The sequence below is a fragment of the Salmo salar genome, chromosome ssa15 (assembly GCF_905237065.1).
Source record: "Salmo salar chromosome ssa15, Ssal_v3.1, whole genome shotgun sequence".
Taxonomy (NCBI): domain Eukaryota; kingdom Metazoa; phylum Chordata; class Actinopteri; order Salmoniformes; family Salmonidae; genus Salmo; species Salmo salar.
Window position 1 is genome coordinate 61088857 of NC_059456.1, and position 25201 is coordinate 61114057.

At 41.8% G+C, this 25201-nt stretch overlaps 1 protein-coding gene across 2 annotated transcripts in view; it reads right to left on the minus strand.

The window, feature by feature from the left end:
- LOC106571867 (prickle-like protein 2) overlaps positions 1–25201 on the minus strand; it is a 113832-nt gene that overhangs the window by 24166 nt on the left and 64465 nt on the right. The window contains exon 2 of one of the 2 annotated variants that reach the window (XM_014145381.2): positions 14475–14654. In XM_014145381.2, the coding sequence (XP_014000856.2) occupies positions 14475–14606 (132 nt within the window). In that variant the 5' untranslated portion in view covers positions 14607–14654. Of the gene's footprint in view, positions 1–14474; positions 14658–25201 lie in introns of both variants that reach the window. The other variant, XM_014145380.2, reaches the window with a different exon arrangement.

Below are 25201 nucleotides of genomic sequence, written 5' to 3' on the forward strand. Positions count from 1 at the left end.
ATTGCTGTCGGAAAAAGTGGACCAATACGCAGCGGGTTGAGTGCTCATCATTAATTTATTAAACAACGTGAACACGAAAAAACAAGAAAATCAGAAACGACAGGTACAGTTTAGCAGGCTAACATAAAGCAGCAGTGCTAAAGACAACAACCCACAAACCCCAAGTGAAAAACACACACCTAATATATGACTCCCAATCAGGAACAACGACATACAGCTGTTCCTGATCGGGAGCCACACAGACTAACAAAGAAACAGAACAACTAGATAAACCATAGAAAACCAACACTAGAACAATACTCAAACCCCAGACTACATAAATCAAACACCCCTTAAATAACACACACAGCCCGAACCATATGAAACAAATACCCCTCTGCCACGTCCTGACCAAATATAATACAATTACTCCCTCTGCTGGTCAGGACGTGACAGTACCCCCCCCTAAAGGTGCAGACCCCAGATGCACCTTAATTAACCTCTTACATCTAGACATTCCGCTAGCGGAACACCTGCTCCAATATCCAATGATAGGCGTGGCGCGAATTACAAATTCCTCAAAAATACAAAAACTTCAATTTTTCAAACATATGACTATTTTACAGCATTTTAAAGACAAGACTCTTCTTTATCTAACCACACTGTCCGATTTCAAAAAGGCTTTACAGCGAAAGCAAAACATTAGATTATGTCAGCAGAGTACCCAGCCAGAAATAATCAGATACCCATTTTTCAAGCTAGCATATAATGTCACAAAAAACAAAACCACAGCTAAATGCAGCACTAACCTTTGATGATCTTCATCAGATGACACACCTAGGACATTATGTTATACAATACATGCATGTTTTGTTCAATCAAGTTCATATTTATATCAAAAACCAGCTTTTTACATTAGCATGTGACGTTCAGAACTAGCATACCCCCCGCAAACCTCCGGTGAATTTACTAAATTACTCACGATAAACGTTCACAAAAAACATAACAATTATTTTAAGAATTATTGATACAGAACTCCTTTGTGCAATCGAGGTGTCCGATTTTAAAATAGCTTTTCGGTGAAAGCACATTTTGCAATATTCTGAGTAGATAGCCCAGCCATCACGGCTAGCTATTTAGACACCCACCAAGTTTAGCCCTGACCAAACTCCGATTTACTATTAGAAAAGTTTGATTACCTTTGGTGTTCTTCGTCAGAATGCACTCCCAGGACTGCTACTTCAATAACAAATGTTGGTTTGGTCCCAAATAATCCATTGTTATATCCAAATAGCGGCGTTTGTTAGTGAGTTCAAGACACTATCCGAAGTGTAAATAAAGGTCACGAGCATGGCGCATTTCGTGACAAAAAATGTCTAAATATTCCATTACCGTACTTCGAAGCATGTCAACCGCTGTTTAAAATCAATTTTTATGCAATTTTTCTCGTAAAAAAGCGATAATATTCCGACCGGGAAAGCGTGTATATGTACAAAGAGAGAGAAAATAAAAGCATGGGATCCCCTCATGCACGAGCCTGAGTTTCATAGTACTGGGACTGGCCACTATCCAAACGCGCTACTTTTTTTCAGCCAGAGCCTGCAAAGCCACGATTCAGCTTTTTTCTGCCTTCTGAGAGCCCATGGGAGCCGTAGGAAGTGTCACGTAACAGCAGAGATCCCCTGTAATGGATAGAGATAATCAAGAAGGGCAAGAAATGGTCAGACAGGGAACTTCCTGTACAGAATCTTCTCAGGTTTTGGTCTGCCAAATGAGTTCTGTTATACTCACAGACACCATTCAAACAGTTTTAGAAACTTTGGAGTGTTTTCTATCCAAAGCAAATAATTATATGCATATTCTAGTTTCTGGGCAGGAGTAATAATCAGATTAAATCGAGTACGTTTTTTATCCGGCCGTGAAAATACTGCCCCCTAGCCATAACAGGTTAATAGAAAACCAAAATCCCCCCCAAAACAACAACAACAAAAAATACCCCCTAAACAAAAAGGGAGGGAAGGGAGGGTGGCTGCCGTCAACGACGGCACTTGTGCTACGTCCCTCCTCCCCAACCCACCTACACTGGAGGAGGTTCTGGTTCTAGCCTCCTGTCCTCCCGACTGACGACATAGTCTCTTGGTTCTGGACCGTAGGCAGACTCCCTCAGTCAGGGTTGTAGGCAGACTCATTAGGTTCAAAGCTGTAGGCAGACTCACCCGGTTCATAGTTAATTTCAATCTCACCCGGTTCCGGGTCGCGGGCAGACTCACCCGGTTCCGGGTCGCAGGCAGACTCACCCGGTTCCGGGTCGCATGCAGTCTCCCCCGGTTCCGGACAGTGGGCCGTCTCCCCCGGTTCCGGACAGTGGGCCGTCTCCCCCAGTTCCGGTCAGTGGGCCGTCTCCCCCGGTTCCGGACACTCTGGACGAGGAACTGTTGCCGGACACTCTGGACGAGGCACTGTTGCCGGACACTCTGGACGAGGCACTGTTGCCGGACACTCTGGACGAGGCACTGTTGCCGGACACTCTGGACGAGGCACTGTTGCCGGACACTCTGGACGAGGCACTGTTGCCGGACACTCTGGACGAGGCATTGTTGCCCGGACACTCTGGACGAGGCACTGTTGCCGGACACTCTGGACGAGGCACTGTTGCTGGAGACTCTGGACGGGGCACTGTCTCCGGACTCTCGAGGCTGGGCTGACGCACTGGAAGCCTGATGCGTGGGGCTGGTAGAGGAGGTACCAGGCTGGAGACACGCACCCTAGGGCTAGTGCGGGAAGCAGGAACCGGCCGAGAGGAAATACTATTACGCACTAGAAGCCTGATGCGTGGTGCTGGAACTGCCAGTTTCAGAACACGCACCCCATGGTTAGTGCGAGGAGCGGGAACAGGCTGAATAGGACTAGGCTGACTCACTGGAAGCTTGATACGTGGTGCTGGTACTGGACGTGCCAGACTAGAGGTTCGCACTTCCGGGTCAGCACGAGAGACAGGAACTGGAAACACCGGACCATGGAGGCGCACAGGCGGTCTTGAACGCACCTCCTGCACCACCCGTCCTGGCTGGATGGAACTAGTAGCCCTGTACGTGCGGAGTGCTGGTACAGGGCGAACTGGGCAGTGCAGGGGCCTGATGGTTGCCGTGCGTAGAGCGGGAGTAGGGTAGCCTGGTCCTAGGAGGCGTACCAGTGACCAGACGCGCTGCGCAGGCATCCTCCTACCAGGCTGGATGCCCACTCTAGCACAGCATCTGCGAGGGGCTGGAATAACTCGCACCGGACTGTGCGTGCGTATGGGCGAGATCATGCGCACTTCAGCAAAACACGACGCCCTCCACTCCATACGCTCCTCCATACGCTCCCATGTTGCACGGGTAGCTGGCTTATGGCTCTTCCTTGGCCTAGCCAAACTACCCGTGTGCCCCCCCCAAAAAAATTATTGGGGGTGCCTCTCGTGCTTATCCATCAGCGCGTTCCTGGCCTCATACCAACGCCTCTCTGCCTTGGCCTCCTCTATCTCTTCCCTTGGGCGACGGTATTCCCCAGCCTAGTGCCAAGTTCCAGCCCCATCCAGAATCTCCTCCCAAGTCCACCTCTCTCTATAGTCCATATACTCCACCTGCTGCTCCTTCCTCCGCTGCTTGGTCTTTGTTTGGTGGGTTGTTCTATAACGCTCCTCTTCGTCTGAAGATATAGAGAAATCACTGTCGGAAAAGGTGGACCAATACGCAGCGGGTTGAGTGCTCATCATTAATTTATTAAACAACGTGAACATGAAAAAACAAGAAAATCAGAAACGACAGGTACAGTTTAGCAGGCTAACATAAAGCAGCAGTGCTAAAGACAACAACCCACAAACCCAAGTGAAAAACACACACCTAATATATGACTCCCAATCAGGAACAACGACATACAGCTGTTCCTGATCGGGAGCCACACAGACTAACAAAGAAACAGAACAACTAGATAAACCATAGAAAACCAACACTAGAACAATACTCAAACCCCAGACTAAATAAATCAAACACCCCTTAAATAACACACACAACCTGAACCATATGAAACAAATACCCCTCTGCCACGTCCTGACCAAATATAATACAATTACTCCCTCTGCTGGTCAGGACGTGACATGAACTATCCATTCAGACGCCAGTCCTACCTAATTACAGGTTATGGAAAATGTGCTATTTTAGTAATTATCCAGTAGGTTTCCTAAATGTGAAAGACCCAACTTCTATGTCAAACATAATAAAACAAAAACAGTATAGTAAATACAACAGTATAATACAGTCATGTCTGCAAAAACACTGCAGTAAATACTACAGTATACTACAGTCATGTCCGCAAAAACACAGTAAATACTACAGTAGAGTCCGAAATAACCCAACAGTGAATACTATAGTATATAAATATAGCAATACTACAGTATTTATACCATAGAATACTATAGCATTTTTCATGTGGGCTAGCATTGCACCAAAACACTAAGGCTCTCCAATCCTGTAGAAAACAGTCACGTTAGCAACAGTAGATGCCAAACTAAGTTGTCTTGATTTCATTAATCTCCTGTCGGTTCAGAGAAAGGCCACTGCTTCCATCAGCATCCTGTCAAGATGGTTGACTGGATAAAATAACTATCATCAGCAAAACCTGTCATCTATTAACAGAGCCCCGGGAGCGAGCGAGGGAGCGAGCGAGCAAGGGCGGGAGGTACAGCACTTTAATGTGGAGACAGGAGTTTTAACTTCAGCCTGATCGACCTGAGAACAAACAGAGAACTAATTTCTCCATCATCTGGACAGCTCCCGTCCATGAAAAATACAAGGAATGTTTGTGTCTGTGCTATTTTCTCTCTGTGTTTGAAGTTTATGCTTTAGTTTGTTCCAATTTTGTTCCTGATCGAATAAAAACATTGCAATCCAACAAACAGCATAAAATGAAATTATATGATTTAACCATTACTTAGCCAGGGATTCATGCTGAGACCACGGTCTCTTTTGCATATGAGCCCTGCATGAACACATCAATAAACAACAATTACACTATACATAGCTACAGTATATACTGTACACATCAATTACACAATACATGGAAAGCAAACACAAAACATGAAAAACAAAACACATTCTTCAGCCCTTTAACATCCACCTGAATTGCCCTAGAACAGGGGTCTCCAACCGCTCCTAGAATGAGAGCTACTTAAAAAAAAAAGACGAGCTAGTAATTTTTTTTTAGCTTTCAAATAGGTACGTCCTTCTCTTCTCCTCTCCACCCCGGGTCTTTAGTGTACAAGAGAAAGTAGTGTACTATGTTTCTGTCAATATACCTGGTGAAATAATGGTTAATAAACAACTGTAAGGGGGGGGGCCCTATAAAATCTATGATTTTTTCCCCAAATTCTGTTTTATATTTTTCCAAATTCTGTTTCTCAGTTTTATTATTCCTGGTTATAAATTTTTGTTTTGTATTTCACTCCCAGAATTACAATAGTTCATAGAGAAACAACAAAATTGAAGCTGGGGACAATAAAAGGCCACTCTAAAATGTGCAATTTTGTCACACAACACAATGCCACAGATTGGCATGATGACTGCAGGACTGTCCACCAGAGCTGTTGCCAGAGAATTTGGTACTACGTCCAACCAGCCTCAAAACTGCAGACCATGTGTAATCACGCCAGCCCAGGACCTCCACATCCAGCTTCTTTACCTTCGGGATCGTCTGAGACCAGCCACCTGGAAAGCTGATGAAACTGTGGGTTTTCACAACCCAAGAATTTTTGCACAAACTGTCAGAAACCATCTCAGGGAAGCTCATCTGCATGATCATCATCCTCACCAGGGTCTTGACCTGACTGCAGTTCGGCGTCCTAACCGGCTTTAGTGGGCAAATGCTCACCTTCGTTGGCAACTGGCACGCTGGAGAAGTGTGCTCTATATGGATGAATCCCGGTTTCAACCTTACCTGGCAGATGGCAGACAGCGTGGCAGTATGGCGTTGTGTGGGCAAGCGACTTACTAATATCAACATTGTGAACAGAGTGCCCCATGGTGGCGGTGGGGTTATGGTATGGGCAGGCATAAGCTTCGGACAACAAACACAACTGCATTTTGAATGCACAGAGATACCTTGACAATATCCTGAGGCCCATTGTCGTACCATTTATCCGCCGCCATCACCTCATGTTTCAGTATGATATTGCACGGCCCCATGTTGCAAGGATCTGTACACAATTCCTGCAAGCAGTAAATGTCCCAGTTCGTCCATGGTCTGCATTCTCACTCATTGAGCATGTTTGGGATGCTGTGGATCGACGTGTACAACAGCATGTTCCAGTTCCTGTCACCATCCAGTAACTTCGCACAGCCATTGAAGAGGAGTGGGACAATATTCCACAAGCCACAATCAACAGTCTGATCAACTCTATGTGAAGGAGATGTGTTGCGCTGCATGAAGCACATGGTGGTCACACCAGATACTGACTGATTTTCTGATTCCTACCTTTTTTTAAGGTATCTGTGAACAATAGATGCTTTTCTGTATTCCCAGTCATGTAAAATCCATAGATTATGGCCAAATGAATTTACTTTAATAGACTGATTTCCTATGAACGGTAACTCAGTAAAATCTTTGAAATTGTTGCATAAAGCATTTATATTTTTGTTCAGTAGATACAAATGATATCATTTAATTGAGAAGGTTTTGGGGAAAGTATTTCTGTCAACCTAGAAGACGGTTTTATCACATCAACTGGCTAGACACAGAGTGATAGACAAACGCCCACACCACACATACAGACGGACAATATTGCTGGAAATGAATTGGCAGATATTTGGTTAGGTTTGGCTTTTTAAGCCATTAGTGGGTAACCAGGGGTGGGATAATGTCAATGTTGCGTTCCTTAGATAGTAGCTGGGAGCTTGCGGTGTCTGATACGTGTGAGATTTGTTTATGACAATTTGCGATGGAACACATAAAAAATTGCATATACTTTCGGAATTGTTTGGTGAGCTACTCATAGGTGGGCTGTGAGCTACTGGTAGCTCGTGATCAACCTGTTGGAGACCCCTGCCCTAGAGGCACAAACTCCACCTACTTTAAGGAGTTTTGGAGATCATTCCACATGAGAGGCGCAAAAAAACTTAAAGCAGATTTTCCTAATTTGGTGGAGATTGAAGGGATCTTCAGGGTTAGCCATCCCTGAGTGCTGGTCTGGTAACTTGTACGTCTGAAGGTTAACAATGAGGTTAGGTATGGTGGAAGTTCATGCAAGAGGGCTTTATAAATTAAATGAGCGCCATGCATCAATCTACGAGACTTCAAAGAGACCAGCCTACTTTCTGATACAAAATGCAATGATGTGCACTGAACCTATCGCCCGTAATGTTAAACTGCGTCCAATGGCTTCAATACAGTGGCAGCTGTATTCATATAGACATATCGTCATAGTTAATAGCCAGAATGAATGTTGACTGAATGATTTGTTTTCTGCAATTAAAGGAAAGACAGGACCTGTTCCTATAGAAGAAGCCGATTTTAATTCTTAATTTCTTATCCAACTCATCAACATGCTTTTTGAAAGATACCTTTTGTCAGTCCAGATGCCCAGATATTTATAAGCAGGAACATGGTCAATGAGGGCACCATAGAAAGTACATATGCACAAATCATCAGATATGTTTTTACATGATTTGGAAAATAACATACGCTTGGTTTTACCTGCATTAAATACCAATTTCAGTTCAACAAAGGCTTTCTGCGTTGGTATTTTGTATTTTATTAGTACTTTGTTGAATTCGTTCTGCATTTGGGGACTGTGAAAAGACCCCTGGTGGCATGTCTGGTGGGGTAAGTGTGTGTGTGTCAGAGCTGTATGTAAGTTGACTATGTGAATAATTTGCGATTTTCTACACATTAATATTACTTATAAAAAGATGGCAGTCAGTCTCTTCTAAACTCTTAGCCAAGAGAGACAGGCACGAATAGTACTTATATCAGCCCTCTGATTACAATGAAGAGCAAGACGTGATGGCAGTGGTTGAAAAGCCATAACACATACGTTTTTCCAACAACCGGTTATGGTCAATAATATCAAAGGCTACACTGAAATATAACAATACAGCTCCCACAATGCCTTTATTATCAATTTCTTTCAACCAATCATCAGTAATTTGTGTCAGTGCAGTACATGTTGAGTTCTCTATTAGCATGCTGAAAGTCTGTTGTTAATTTGTTTACAAAGAAATAGCATTGGATTTGGTCAAACACTATTTTTTCCAACATTTTGCTAAGAGCTGGCAACAAGATGATAGGTCTGCTGGTACAACCAGTAAAGGCCGCTTTACCAGTCTTGGGTAGCGGAATGACTTTGGCCTACCTCCAGGCCTGAGGACAAAGACTTTCCTCTAGGCTCAGATTAAAGATATGACAGATAGGAGTGGATATAGAGTCAGCTACCATCCTCAATAGCTTTCCATCTAAGTTGTCAATGCCAGGAGGTTTGTCATTATTGACAATCATTTCCCCACCTATCCCACACTTACTTTACAAAATTCTAAATTGCAATGCTTTTCTTTCATTATAATTTTTTTTATGCATGAATATGATGGTTCACTGTTCGTTGTGGCATTTCCTTCCTAAATTTGCCCACTTTGCCAATCAAGTGGTTTTGTGATTAATCAGCCATCTGATTCTATGACATTTGTCTTTCTGCCCATAATTTCATTTATCATTCTTTATATCATTGATCTTGGCTTCATAACACAGTTTCTTCTTCTTTTTAATCACATCAGACCAACAAATGTTTTTAACATTATCCACATAAGAGTCACAGCAAAATCTTTTGTATGATCTCTTATACACTATTTTAGGCCCAGCTTTTGGAACTTTGGCTTTCGTAGATATAGCCACTATATTGTGTTAACTGCATCCAATGGGTACGGATACAGCTTTAGAACAAAGTTCTATAGTATTAGTAAAAATGTGATCGATACATGTGGATGATCTTGTTCCTGTAGTGTTTGTAAACACCCTGGTAGGTTGATTAATAACCTGAACCAGATTACAGGCACTGGTTACAGTGAGAAGCTTACTCTTTAGGGACCATCTTGATGAAAACCAGTCAATATTCAGGTCCCCAAGAAAGTAGACCTCTCTGTTTACATCACATACACTATCAAGTACGTTACTTTTTAGGTGTCCACAAGTTTGCACCTATACTTGCAATAACTGGGGAAATGGGTTGGGAACCCTGTGAGGTGAGATGAGATGGAAGGCGTGTATGGTGAAACTTTGGAATAGACTGTTGGATATGCCACTATTGCTAGTAAAGTTTTTTTCAATGGGGGAACCTGGGCAACTGAAATGTCTGACTTTTTTCAACAGTCTGATTGTGAACATTTGTACGAAAACAAATTAAGGGGAACATAGATGTTATTTAAAATCAACTGTTGATGCAATATGAAAAAAATGGGTGGATGAGATTAATCAGGAACCGAAATTGAGAACCTTTTGTTTGATTAAGGGGGAATTTGTGTGTGAGAGATATATTATGTATAACCTATCTAAAAGCAAGAGATGTGAACAGGTAAGATCAGGGATATTGCCTCTGCCTATTGAAACAGGTCGGTATTGTGGTGAAATGGAAGAGGAAAGACAATGTAACTATTGTGACCTCGAAGAAATAGAGAATGAAAGTCATTATATCCTCTGCTGCCCTTTCTACCATGATACAGTTGAAGTCGGAAATTTACATACACTTAGGTTGAAGTCATTAAAACTCTTTTTTCAACCACTCCACAAATTTCGTGTTAACAAACTATAGTTTTGGCAAGTCAGTTAGGACATCTACTTTGTGCATGACACAAGTCATTTTTCCAACAATTGTTTACAGACAGATTATTTCACTAATAATACTCTGTATCACAATTCCAGTGGGTCAGAAGTTTACCTACACTAAGTTGACTATGCTTTAAACAGCTTGGAAAAATCCCAAAAATGATGTCATGGCTTTAGGAGCTTCTGATAGTCATTTGATTCAACTGGAGGTCTACCTGTGGCTGTTTTTCAAGGCCTACCTTCAAACTCAGTGCCTCTTTGCTTGACATCATGGGAAAATACAAAGAAATCAGCCAAGACCTGGTAGACCTCCACAAGTCTGGTTCATCCTTGGGAGCAATTTGCAAATGCCTGAAGATACCACGTTCATCTGTACAAACAATAGTACGCATGAATAAACACCATGGGACCACGCAGCCATCATACCACTCAGGAAGTAGCATTTAGCTGTGTTTTGGGTATTTGTGATGCATGCTAGTTGCTTTGAAAATGGCTGTGTGATTATTTTTGGCAGGGTACTCGCCTAACATAATCTAATGTTTTGCTTTCGCTGTAAAGCCTTTTTGAAATCGGACAACGTGGTTCGATTCAGGAGAAGTGTATCTATAAAATGGTGTAAAATAGTCATATGTTTGAGAAATTGAAGTTATAACATTTATGAAGTATTTGTATTTCGCGCGACGCGATTCCACTGGCTGTTGACTAGGTGGGACGCAAACGTCCCACCTTGCCCAGGGAGGTTAACAGCTTCTACCCCCAAGCCATAAGACTGCTGAACAGTTAATCTAATGGCTACCCGGACTATTTGCAATACCCCCCACGCCCATTTTTACGCTGCTGCTACTCTCTGTTTATTATCCATGCATAGTAACTTTACCTCTACCTATACTTTACTTAAAAAAAATGTTTTACTTCAGTTTATTTTAGTAAATACTTTGTAAACACTTTTTTTCTTAAAACTGCATTGTTGGTTTTGAGGACTTGTAAGTATGCATTTCACTGTAAGGTACCTGTTGTATTCGGAGCATGTGACAAATAAAATTGTATTTGATTTGATTACAACAGTGAATGTTTATTTGTGTCAATTAATCCCATAAGGTTGCCAACTGGCGATTTTCATTCATTCATTCATCAAGCATGTCACACATATTATCTAGATACTGACTGTTAGCACTTGGTGGCCTATAGCGACACCACAAAAGAAAAGGCTTTAGATGTGCCAAGTGAACCTGCAACTACAGCACTTCAATAACACTTGACATAAGACCTTCTCTAAGCATTACAGGGATATGGCTCTGAATATACACAGCAACACCTGCTCGATAAGCATTTCGGTCTCTTCCAGAGATGTTATATCATTGTATTGCTACTGCTGTATCATCAGGTGAATTATCCAAGTGAGTCTCTGAAATGGCTAATATATGAATGTTATCTTAAGTTAGCAAGTTATTGATTTTATTAACATTATTTCTAAGGCTACATATATTAATATGGGCTATTTTCAGCCCTTTCCTGGGTAGCTTATCAGAGATAGAGATAATATGGAAAAGTAAGAGAAAAATATATACATTCAGCAGTCCATTAATCAATTGGTGTGTGTGTGTGTGTGCTGCGGGGTTGAAGCTACGAACCCATAGGTTTGGCTCTCATCCCTTCCAGGCTTCTGGGAGGGAGAGTGGACAATGAGCCTGTCATAGTAGATGTAAGTAATGTCCCCACATGCTCTGGCAGCTTTCATGGCAGGGATAAGTTATTTCCTCTTTTGGTGCACAGCTTCACGATACTCCTTGTTGAGGAAAATATATATTCCTCTCAAGTTCTTGGCTCTTACCAGAACAGCTACCTTGTCCTTGAACCTCAGGAACTTGATCACTATCGGCCTGGGTTTTCCAGCCCTATGGGCACGCTCCACCTCAATCTTCCTGTGGTCCATCTTCAATTTCTCAGAGATAATTTCTCTCACTTTGTCCTCAGACTACGTTCAGGTCTCATGTGGAGATTCTGCAATTCCGTCCACAACCTTGTTGTTGCGCCTTGATTGTCCATCGAGATCTGATTTCTCCATCATTGTTATCATGGATTCACACACAGAACTGATGTCCTCTCTCACTGACTTACAGATTGCCGTCATCTTGCTGTTTTCCTGTTTCAACTCATTGAGCTGACCCTGGGAGAACTGCAAACTCTTCTTCAGATCCGGGACCTCTCTGGTCAGATTGTCCATTCTTTTATTAGTTGAATCCACCAGTATTTGGACAAAACACTTGAAGCTATTTTCTGCTTGTAGAACTATTTGTGTTTGTTTAAAAGATCCTTCAACTGTGATAGAGAAACACCCCTGTCCTCAACATACTCCCGCCAGCTTTGGTATTTGTCATGGTAGCTATAAACCATGTACTCCTCGCAGTTCCAGACAGGGCAGGTCACAAGGAAGATTGAAAACAACAACAAATAGCAGGGATCTAGACAGCCACAAACCCGGACAATCTGCGGTCCCAGCCACAATGACTAACCGCATTGTGGGCTGCAGTCATGGGCTGCTAGCATGATAGGCAGCTAGCTAGCCTATCATGCTATGCCAAATAGCTCCTCAGACCCGGCCATGGTTGGCAGGATCATTGGACAGAGAGTAGCAGTCCCAGCTACTGATGCTAACTGCATCACATGATCCAAACTCAAAAGTTATCTAGCTACTAAGAAACTTTCCAATACACTTTCAAAACAACAAACTCTCCAAAACAACAAACCAAGCACTCCCTGGATCCACGTTCAACAGGAAGGGATTTGAGACGATTACAATAAAGTCAGATTGAAGCTCTGACAGAGCCTGGTCGGCTGTGGGGGCAATAGCAGACACCACAGTGTCATCTGCATACAGGTGAAAGTTTGAATTATTACAGATACAGTAAACCAATATTGTTTGAAAGGTTGCTGGATCGAATCAAGACAAGGCAGTTAACCCACTGTTCCCCAGGCACCGAAGACGTTGATGTTGTTTAAGGCAGCCCACCGCACCTCTCTGATTCAGAGGGGTTGGGTTAAATGCGGAAGACACATTTCAGTTGAAGGCATTCAGTTGTAAATGTCACGTCCTGACCATATACTTAGGTATTTTTGTATTATATTTGGTCAGGACGTGGCAGAGTTATGTTTGGTTATGGTATAGTGGGGTTGTGAGTGTTGGGTTAGGTTCTAGGTTAGGTTTTCTATGTGTAGGTTGGGTGCTGGACTCTCAATTGAAGGCAGGTGTGTTGAGTTGCCTTTGATTGGGAGTCCTATATTAGTAGGGTGTGTTTGTCTGTGTGTTTGTTGGTAATTGTATTTTGCACTGTGTTTCGTTTCACCTGTGAAACTGTCACCTTTCTCCTTTGCGTGTTTATTTTGTTTTGTCATTTCCATCTATAATAAATATGATGTGGAACAGTCAACCCGCTGCGTATTGGTCATCGAGTGATTTCGACATATCTTCCGATGAGGGAGAATACGAGGAACGTGACAGTAAAACTGACTAGGTATCCCCCTTTCCCCTTTCATGTAAATAGTGAAAAGAACCGTACCAAGAACCGATCCCTGTGGGACACCCTTTATTATGTGTTCTGTCCTTAAATTATTTTTCAAACCATCTACATGTTGCCTGGTTCAGACCAATTGATGAAAGCCTGTGAATAGGTAATGAGTGTTCTACTGTGTTCAATGCTTTAGACAGGTCCAAAGAAGTAGCATAGATGGTGCTATGACCAGGTCTGAAACCTGACTGGTTTACATTTAGAATACATGTTATAGTTAAAAATGATCTAAACTGAGTATTTTCAATCAAATCAAATGTTATTTGTCACACCGCCGAATACAACAGGTGAAATGCTTACTTACAAGCCCTTAACCAACAATGCAGTTTTAATTTAAACAAGTTAAAATAAAAAATATAAAAGTAACAAAGAATTAAAGACCACTGAAATGTAAATTTGTATTTTTGAACCTTTATTTAACTAGTCAAGTCAGTTAAGAACTAATTCTTATTTACAATGACGGCCAATCTGGGAACAGTGGGTTAACTGCCTTGTTCAGGAGCATAATGACATATTTTTACCTTGTCAGCTCGGGGATTCGCTCCAGCAACCTTTCGGTTACTCGGCAAATGTTCTAACCACTAGGCTACCTGCCGCCCACAAAATACAAAATACAACCATAATTTCATTACTTTCATATTTTCATGTCCTTCAGACAATGCATTCCACGGATTATCCTCCAGGTCATCTTCAGTTTGGTCATGGTTTCTGTCTTTTTCTCCTCTATTCTTCTCTCCTCAAACCACACGTGGCACTCAGCGCATGACCGAGGGGATTGCAAATGAATTTATCATCAGTTCTGCTGCTCGTTTACCAATCAATGAATCCACACACAGCTACAAATAATTGGACTGTTGTGACAAATATAGTTCAATTTGTTTCAGCCAGGGTTTAGAAAACTGTGGTAGGACATAGGAGACTTGAAGAGGCATGTGCGTGGCTAGATTAGTGGTTAGTTGGGTTAAAGAGGTCAGAATTGGGTTGTGTACCTGTTCAGGGCTGAGACCGAGGGGTGTAGTCAGCAGTGTAAGAGAATGAGAAAAAAGGGGTACAAAAGAGGGGGTAACAGAGAGGTGGGTAGTGTACCTGTTCAGGGCTGAGGCCAGGGGGCACCCAGGCGTATTCCTCCAGCGCGCAGCCTGAGTCGTCGTCAGAAGTAGAGTTCCTCTGGAAGTCGTACATCAACTTAGTGACACTCTTCTCCATCTCCAGAGACATGGCCCTCACCACATGCTCCTCACTGGGACTCTTAGAGTGGTCACCAGTCTTCTTTTAGCAGAGAGTGCAAGAGAAAGGAGAGGGAGAGGGAGAGGGAGAGAGAGAGAGAGCGAAAGAGAGGGAGAGAGAGAGAGAGGGAGAGAGGGAAAAAGGGAGCGTGCGAGAGAGAGCAAGAGAGAGAGAGGAGAGGGAAAAAGAGAAAGTGAAAAGAGCGTGAGAGAAATAGAGAGATAGAATAATTAGTATTCTAGACTACAGGCTGAGGGCTCAGATTTCCCAGTGGCATACATCAGGGCTATGGCAGATATATTAAAGCATTTTAAGCAATTTGTTACAAGCAATTACACATGAATATTGTACAGAGACACACACACAAACACACACATTGGCTCAGACTTTATTAAAACTGTCAAAAGCACATTATGTTTATGCCATTATAGTTTTCAAAACTAATGTACAGTCCAAACACAAAAAACGAATACAACCGACCTAAGTTAAGTGATCATTTATCAGATATGGAGAAAAGAGAGGGTCTCTGGCTGGAGAGTATAACAGCTGGACACATTACTATTAACAGGACAAGGTGCCTATCGCTGCCTACCGACACCAGAAACATGGCATTGAAAGGCAATAATTTAGGGAGAAAATTGAAAATCTAGCAGTATGAGAGAGACTTAATGGTTTGTGCATGCTAACATCATATGCCTTTTTAATTATGTGCTCATGTATTTTGGTTGAAAAACAGCCTAAATAAATCATCACATTCTTGTTTCATTTCTTGATTACATTAATCTTTGGAATATCACGGCATCAATTTGGTATACAGGGTTCTTCTGCTAGGCATTCAAAAGTGTAAGTAGGGAATGGAGGGTGGGTGATAAGGGGACAGGAGGCCCTTACAGTAAATTGGTTTATATGGAAAACAAGATCATTGGTTTACTGTAGCGAATTCAGATCCAATAGAATCAGTCCCACCCCATCACATGCCACAGACCAGGCTCAAACATGATCTGTCCACATGAATCCAAAACATCATTCCCTCACCACAACCCTGTGGAACATCCAATACTTGGAATCCAACAGATAACTAAAACAGCTTCTCAGAACCTCTTCAAAACACACACAAAGCCACATGAGATAACTAAAGCCATGAAAGGACAATGACTTAACTAGTCTCCCTCTCTGTGCTTTGAGGGAGAGCCAGTGAGTGAGTCAGAGTGCATGAGGTACTGTGGTGTGTTGTTTATCTCTCTCTAAAATGGACGCTGCTGATTCCTCTAAGGGACTAGGTAAAGCTGGTGTACCTGCTAGCCCCTGGCCTGGCCTGAGGGAAGCAGGCAGTGCACTACTTACATCACCACTGTATGGAGGCTGAGTGGAGAGAGAGGGAGAGGAGGCCTCATGGGAGACCTGGAGAGAGTGTTTTTTGTTGTTGACGTAACACACTCTCACTATACCGAGTGGTTAGTCATCAACACACTCCTCTGATCTGCCTTGGCAACATATTAGGGGGTGGGGGGATTCGGGGGGAGGGAAGGTGTCTCGCTTTGCTCACTGGCTTGTGTTCAGTTCTGCTTTCTAGAGAAAAAACGGAGGCTTGTCTATCAGTCACAGTCAATCAAAGATAATATCCATTATGTGCAATGATAATGAAGATGAGCATATACAGTTGAAGTGGGAAGTTTACAAACACTTAGGTTGAGTCATTAAAACTCGTTTTTCAACCACTCCACAAATTTCTTGTTAACAAACTATAGTTTTGGCAAGTCGGTTAGGACATCTACTTTGTGCATTACACAAGTAATTTTTCCAACAATTGTTTACAGACAGATTATTTCACTAATAATACTCTGTATCACAATTCCAGTGGGTCAGAAGTTTACATACACTAACTTGACTGTGTCTTTAAACAGCTTGGAAAATTCCAGAAAATGACGTCATGGCTTTAGAAGCTTCTGATAGGCTAATTGACATCATTTGAGCAAATTGGAGGTCTACCTGTGGATGTATTTCAAAGCCTACCTTCAAACTCAGTGCCTCTTTGCTTGACATCATGGGAAAATCCAAAGAAATCAGCCAAGACCTCAGAAAAGAATTGTAGACCTCCACAAGTCTGGTTCATCCTTGGGAGCAATTTCCAAATGCCTGAAGGTACCACGTTCATCTGTACAAACAATAGTACGCAAGTATAAACACCATGGGACCACGCAGCCATCATACCACTCATCATACCACTCAGCAAATCAATAACAGAACAACAACAAAGGACCTTATGAAGATGCTGGAGGAAACAGGTACAAAAGTATCCATATTCACAGTAAAACGAGTCCTATATCGACATAACATGAAAGGCTGCTCAGCAAGAAAGAAGCCATTGCTCCAAAACCGCCATAAAAAAAGCCAGACTACGGTTTGCAACTGCACATGGGGACAAAGATCCTACTTTTTGGAGAAATGTCCTCTGGTCTGATGAAACAAAAATAGAACTTGTGCTGGCTAATTTCTGCATTACCAAATGAGGAGAGTTACAAACACACCAGTCTGAGTTAAACTACATCTTCAATACTTAACCTCTTACATCTAGACGTTCCGCTAGCGGAACACCTGCTCCAATATCCAATGATGGGCGTGGCGCGAAATGCAAATTCCTCTAAAATCCGAAAACTTCCATTTTTCAAACATATGACTATTTTACAGCTATTTAAAGACAAGACTCTCGTTAATCTAACCACACTGTCAGATTTCAAAAAGGCTTTACAGCGAAAGCAAAACATTAGATTATGTCAGCAGAGTACCCAGCCGGAAATAATCAGACACCCATTTTTCAAGCTAGCATATAATGTCACAAAAACCCAGAAGACAGCTAAATGCAGCACTAACCTTTGATGATCTTCATCAGATGACACACCTAGGACATTATGTTATACAATACATGCATGTTTTGTTCAATCAAGTTCATATTTATATAAAAAAACACCTTTTTACATTAGCATGTGACGTTCAGAACTAGCATACCCCCCGCAAACTTCCGGGGAATTTACTAACAATTTACTAAATTACTCACGATAAATGTTCACAAAAAGCATAAATTATTTTAAGAATTATAGATACAGAACTCCTCTATGCACTCGATATGTCCGATTTTAAAATAGCTTTTTGGTGAAAGCACATTTTGCAATATTCTAAGTACATAGCCCAGCCATCACGGGCTAGCTATTTAGACACCCGGCAAGTTTAGCCTTCACCAAAATCAGATTTACTATTACAAAAGTTTGATTACCTTTTGTTGTCTTCGTCAGAATGCACTCCCAGGACTGCTACTTCAATAACAAATGTTGGTTTGGTCCAAAATAATCCATCGTTATATCCGAATAGCGGCGTTTTGTTCGTGCGTTCCAGAAACTGTCCAAAATGGTAAATCAGGGTCGTGCGCATGGCGCATTTCGTGACAAAATTCTAAATATTCCATTACCGTACTTCGAAGCATGTCAACCGCTGTTTAAAATACATTTTTATGCAATTTATCTCGTAAAAAAGCGATAATATTCCGACCGGGAATCTCCTTTTCGGTAAACAGAGGAAAAAACACAAAGACGGGGGCGGCCAGTGCCTAAGCCCACTGTCCCTTGATCGGCCACTTGAGAAAGGCGATAATGTGTTTCAGCCTGGGGCTGGAATGACGACATTCAGGTTTTTCCCGGGCTCTGAGAGCCTATTGGAGCTGTGGGAAGTGTCACGTTACCGCAGAGATCCTAAGTTTTGGAATGAGATGTCAAAGAAAGACAATAAATGGTCAGACAGGCCACTTCCTGTAAAGGAATCTCTCAGGTTTTGACCTGCCATTTGAGTTCTGTTATACTCACAGACACCATTCAAACAGTTTTAGAAACTTTGGAGTGTTTTCTATCCAAAGCTAATAATTATATGCATATTCTAGTTTCTGGGCAGGAGTAATAATCAGATTAAATCGGGTACGTTTTTTATCCAGCCGTGAAAATACTGCCGTCTATGACCATTTCTTGGCCTTCTACACTCTCTTTATTGAAAACTGAGGATCTCTGCTGTAACGTGACACTTCCTACGGCTCCCATAGGCTCTCAGAAGGCAGCAAAACGCTGAATGATGTCTTTGCAGGCCCTGGCTGAAAAACAATAGCGCATTTGGATAGTGGTCGATCAGAGAACAGAAACTGGAGGCGCGTGCACAAGGCGACACCATGTTTTTATTCTTTCGTCTTTGAACGAAAACAATGACTCCCGGTCGGAATATTATCGCTTTTTTACGAGAAAAATCGCATAAAAATAGATTTTAAACAGCGGTTGACATGCTTCGAAGTACGGTAATGGAATATTTAGATTTTTTTTGTCACGAAACGCGTCGGGCGCGTAACCCTTCGTCACCCTTCGGATAGTGTCTTGAACGCACGAACAAAACGCCGCTATTTGGATATAACTATGGATTATTTTGAACCAAACCAACATTTGTTATTGAAGTAGAAGTCCTGGGAGTGCATTCTGACGAAGAACAGCAAAGGTAATCCCATTTTTCTTAAAGTAAATCTGAGTTTGGTGAGGGTCAAACTTGGTGGGTGTCAAAATAGCTAGCCTGTGATGGCGAGCTATCTACTCAGAATATTGCAAAATGTGCTTTCACGTGTCATCTGATGAAGATCATCAAAGGTTAGTGCTGCATTTAGCTGTGGTTTTGTTTTTTGTGACATTATATGCTAGCTTGAAAAATGGGTGTCTGATTATTTCTGGCTGGGTACTCTGCTGACATAATCTAATGTTTTGCTTTCGCTGTAAAGCCTTTTTGAAATCGGACAGTGTGGTTAGATAAAGGAGAGTCTTGTCTTTAAAATTGTGTAAAATAGTCATATGTTTGAAAAAAAATTGAGGAATTTGTAATTCGCGCCACGCCTATCATTGGATATTGGAGCAGGTGTTCCGCTAGCGGAACGTCTAGATGTAAGAGGTTAACAAAATACTTTCTGCACGCTTATAGGGAAGGGCATTCAACATGCACGGCACTTACGCAAATGACGGATGATTGGCTGAGAGAAATTGTTAATAAAAACGTTGTGGGAGCTGTTTTGTTAGACTTCCGTGCAGCTTTTGACATTACCAATCATAGTATGCTGCTGGAAAAACGTATAAGTTATGGCTTTACACCCCTAGCTATATTGAGGATTGAGAGTTACCTCTCTAACAGAACACAGATGGTGTTCTTTAATGGTAGCCTCGCTAACATAATCCAGGAAGAATTAGGCATTCCCCAGGGCAGCTGTCTAGGCCCCTTACTTTCTTACATATTTAATAATGACCTGCCACATAAAGCCTGTGTGTCTATGTATGCGGTTGACAACACTATACATGTCAGTTACTACAGCGAGTGAAATCACTGCAGCATTTAACGAAAAGCTGCAGTCAGTTTCAGAATGGGTGGCAATAAATAAGTTAGTCCTACATATTTCAAAAACTAAAAGCATTGTATTTGGGACAAATCATTCACTAAACCCTAAACCTCAACTAAATATTGTAATGAATAATGTGGAAATTGAGAAAGTTGAGAAGACTGAACTGCTTGGATTAACCCTGGATTGTAAACTGTTATGGTCAAAATCTATTGATGCAACAGTAGGTAAGATGGGGAGAGGTCTGTCCATAATAAAGCACTGCTCTGCTTGCTTAACAACAATATCAACAAGGCAGGTCCTGCAGGCCCTAGTTTTGTCGTACCTGGACTACTGCCCAGTCGTGTGGTCAGGTGCCACAAAGAGGGACTAAATGTACTCTTAGAGCTAACAATAATACTATGCATGTCAATCTCTCATGGCTCAAAGTAGAGAAGACATTGACTTCATCACTACTTGTTTTTTTTTATTTTTAATATTGACATGTTGAACACACCAAGATGTATGTTTAAACTACTAGCAGACAGCTCATGCACCCATGCATACCCACAATACATGCCAACAGAGGTCTCTTCACAGTACCCATGTCCAGAACAGACAATGGGAGGTGCACAGTACTACATAGAGCCTTGGATATATAGTACTCTAATCCACATCAAGTAACTCACACAAGCAGTAAAATCAGATTTAAAAAACAGATAAAAATACACCTTATGGAACAGCAAGGACTGTGAAGAGTCACACACACAGGTACAAACACACACATACAAACGGACACAACATACACACTATACACACGCACATCTGGATTGTGTGTTGTAGTAGAGTAGTGGCTGGAACACACTTAATGTATTGTGAAATATGTTGTAAAATGTATTTGAATGTTTAAAAATGTTATTGTAATGTATATTACTGCCTTATTTTTTGCAGGATACTAGGAAGAGCAGCTGATGTCTTGACAGCAGCCAATGGGGATGTCACGTCCTGACCAGTAAAGGGGTCTTTTGTCATTGTAGTATGGTCAGGGCGTGGCAGTGGGTGTTTGTTTTGTGTGTTTTGGGGTTTTTTGTTCTAGGGGATTTTGGTTCTAGTTTTCATTTTCTATGTTTTGTTTTCCAGGTTTGGCCGAGTGTGGTTTCCAATCAGAGGCAGGTGTCTTTCGTTGTCTCTGATTGGAAGCCATACTTAGGCAGCCTGTTTTCCTTTGGGTTTTGTGGGTGGTTATTTTATGTTATAGTCTGTGAACCTTACGGAACTGTTTGCTGTCGTTTGTTATTTATTTTTGTTTAAGTGTTCACTTTATCTAAATAAATAAGTAAGAATGAGCACTATACCCGCTGCGCCTTGGTCTGTACTTAACGACGCTTGTGACAGGGGATCCAAAACAAATACAAATACAAACTGAGATGAATGAAAACCTATAACCAAGGTTTATTAGTTCTTCACTGACATATCTCCACAAATCGCACACTGTTGTGGGTTCTCCATGTCACACCGTTGTTATATAAAAACACGTTTCTCTTACATCTAATACATGGCAGCTATACATAAACACATGCCAATCTTTTTATAGGCTACAAAACATTAATCTGCGTCAAGGTTATGAGAAAATACTCTCTATTCACTGGTCAGTAGTTATTTTCTCATCTTATGCCCAACAATGAAAATCAACATCTAAATGGTGATTTATTCTATTTGCAGCCACAGAAATATCAGCAGTTGCATAACCTGCCCACGTACTCTATTATGATCTAGAAAGGGAGAGATGATGTCAGCAAGTCGCTGTGCCAACGTTTACTAGATGTAGACCCTACATCATCAATGAAGACACCTGAAATCCATTCATTTGTATTTAGATGTAGGTCATGTTTATATAAGTGACCTGTCACTTACTCCTCACCTGCACTGTACATCAATCAGTAACCAATATGTGGGCCAGAGTGAGATGATAAATATTGTATGGTACACTGTCAGAGTGTGCACAACTGGTCGAAGGAAGTCAGGCGCAGGAGAGCAGAGATGAGTGAACAGGCACACTTTATTCAGGCAGAGGAAAACAGCCGGAGGCAACTGCGTCACAACACTCCGGCCCAAGGAAAAAAGCGATAGCGCACAAATTACACAAATAGGTACAAATAACAAAACCATGGGTTACAACAATGCCCGGCGCAAAACGAGCCTGTAGCATTACACACGTAACGAACGAACAATACCACACACAGACATGAGGGGAACAGAGGATAATATACACGTAGAGTAACGAGGGGATGTAAACCCGGTGTGCGGGAAAACAAGACAAAACAAATGGAAAATGAAAGGTGGAGCGGCAATGGCTAGAAGACAGGTGACTTCGAACGCCGAACGCCGCCCGAACAAGGAGAGGGACCGACTTCGGCGGGAGTCGTGACATACACATTAGAATTGTCCTTTCTTTTTGCTCTAACTGTATAGAATGTGGGTTATTGCACCATAAAACAAGCTCTATAATGTATGTGATTTTAATGTACTATCCAATAAACCACTTCATGGGTTGTCTGAGTACAGCCATATATTTAATTAAGCCATATACTCAGGGGCGGAAATCCCGGGGGGGACGGGGGACACACGACCCCCCCATCCTGGGAAAAATATGATTTGTCCCCCCCAATATATCACTGAAACATAACTATGTAATTTAAATAATATTAATAATACGCAATGAAAGCAATTGTTCTGATTATAGACACTTAATAGCGCGTTTTTAACCTGTTAGGGCTAGGGGGCAGTATTGACACGGCTGGATAAAAAACATACCCGATTTAATCTGGTTACCACTCCTACCCAGTAACTAGAATATGCATATACTTATTACATATGGATAGAAAACACCCTAAATTTTCTAAAACTGTTTGAATGGTGTCTGTGAGTATAACAGAACTCAAATGGCAGGTCAAAACCTGAGAGATTCCTTTACAGGAAGTGGCCTGTCTGACCATTTCTTGAACTTCTTTTCCATCTCTATCATTTACTAAGGATCTCTGCTCTAACGTGACACTTCCCACGTCGTCCATAGGCGCTCAGAGCCCGGGAAAAAACAGAATGTCATCATTCCAGCCCCAGGCTGAAACACATTATCGCCTTTCTCAAGTGGCCGATCAAGGGACACTGGGCTTATGCGCGTGACCCCGACCGCCCCCGCCTGTGGGATTTTTTCCTCTGTTTGCCGAAAAGGAGATTCCCTGTCGGAATATTATCGCTTTTCTACGAGAAAAATGTCGTAAAAATTGATTTTAAACAGCGGTTGACATGCTTTGAAGTACGGTAATGGAATATTTAGAATTTTATTGTCACGAATTGCGCCATGCGCGTGACACTTCTTTACTATTTCTGATAGTGTCTGGAACGCACGAACAAAACGCCGCTATTCGGATATAACGATGGATTATTTTGGACCAAACCAACATTTGTTATTGAAGTAGCAGTCCTGGGTGTGCATTCTGACGAAGACAACAAAAGGTAATCAAACTTTTATAATAGTAAATATGATTATGGTGAGTGCTAAACTTGCCGGGTGTCTAAATAGCGAGCCCGTGATGCCTGGGCTATGTACTTAGAATATTGCAAAATGTGCTTTCACCAAAAAGCTATTTTAAAATCGGACATATCGAGTGCATAGAGGAGGTCTGTATCTATAATTCTTAAAATAATTGTTATGCTTTTTGTGAACGTTTATCGTGAGTAATTTAGTAAAATGTTAGCGAATTCCCCGGAAGTTTGCGGGGGGTATGCTAGTTCTGAACGTCACATGCTAATGTAAAAAGCTGTTTTTTGATATAAATATGAACTTGATTGAACAAAACATGCATGTATTGTATAACATAATGTCCTAGGGTTGTCATCTGATGAAGATCATCAAAGGTGAGTGCTGCATTTAGCTGTCTTCTGGGTTTTGGTGACATTATATGCTGGCTTGAAAAATGGGTGTCTGATTATTTCTGGCTTGGTACTCTGCTGACATAATCTAATGTTTTGCTTTCGTTGTAAAGCCTTTTTGAAATCGCACAGTGTGGTTAGATTAACGAGAGTCTTGTCTTTAAAATGGTGTAAAATAGTCATATGTTTGAAAAATTGAAGTTTTTGCATTTTTGAGGTATTTGAATAACGCGCCATGGGATTACACTGGCTGTTGAGTAGGTGGGACGCTTGCGTCCCACCTAGCCCATAGAGGTTAAAGGCAATGGTATTGCTGTTGTGATTAGTTGTGTAGTTTTGGGTACCGGTAGTTAGGAGTACGGCAAACACCTTATTTCTTTGGTTCCTCAATATACATTTACCATATTACAATGTAGGCTATGTGTTACAGCACTACTTTTGGTGTCCCCCTCAGGAATTGCTCTTGAGAAAATTTCATGTAATTGTCCCCTCCAAAGTGGATATCAGATTTTCGCCCCTGCATATACTGTATTTCATATCCCTCTCACCTTTACAGTTGACACATTGGCTATCATTTATGTCCGACAGGTTTGCTGAGAGAGCAGCGACAGAGCTGGATGATGGATACAGAAGCCTAAAGCCTGCGTCACATAAATGCTGGATCTAGAAGCCTAGTAATAATGATTATAACAGCCTAACTGTTGAGGCCAGGATGGACTAGGTTCCTCTGGCAGCTGTGTGACCTGTAGAGAACAGTCTGCCTGGATTAAACACACAGCATGGTCTGTCTGGGTGACAGATATAAAGACACTTCTCTCTCCCCAGCTCTACTGACAGCACTTTATCACTCACAGCTATAAAGGAACTTCAATGATTCTGCTCATCCAATGAAATATTGAAGAAAGAATATCTGTGAAGCCACTAAGCCATACACTTTACTAGATGAGAGGGTGTGTGTCTGTGTGTGTGTATTTATTCCTCATGTTAAACAGTACTAGTGACTTAGTTCCACCCTAGGCCTGCTGTGTCCTTCCTTTGCAATACTGTAAAACATCAAAGACTTCTACAATATGTCCTTGGGCCATTGAGAAAGCTGTGGCAGACAAGTGCATAAATTACCAAAGCGCTTAAGGGTCAATTATTGCAAAACGGAAAATCCGGTGCATAATAGGCTGAATTATCAGAGTTGAGGTAAATAAATGTAGAATTTATGTTGAAAAGTGCTCTCCTCTAATGACATAAGTATCTGCTGATGTCAGCAGTGCATGGA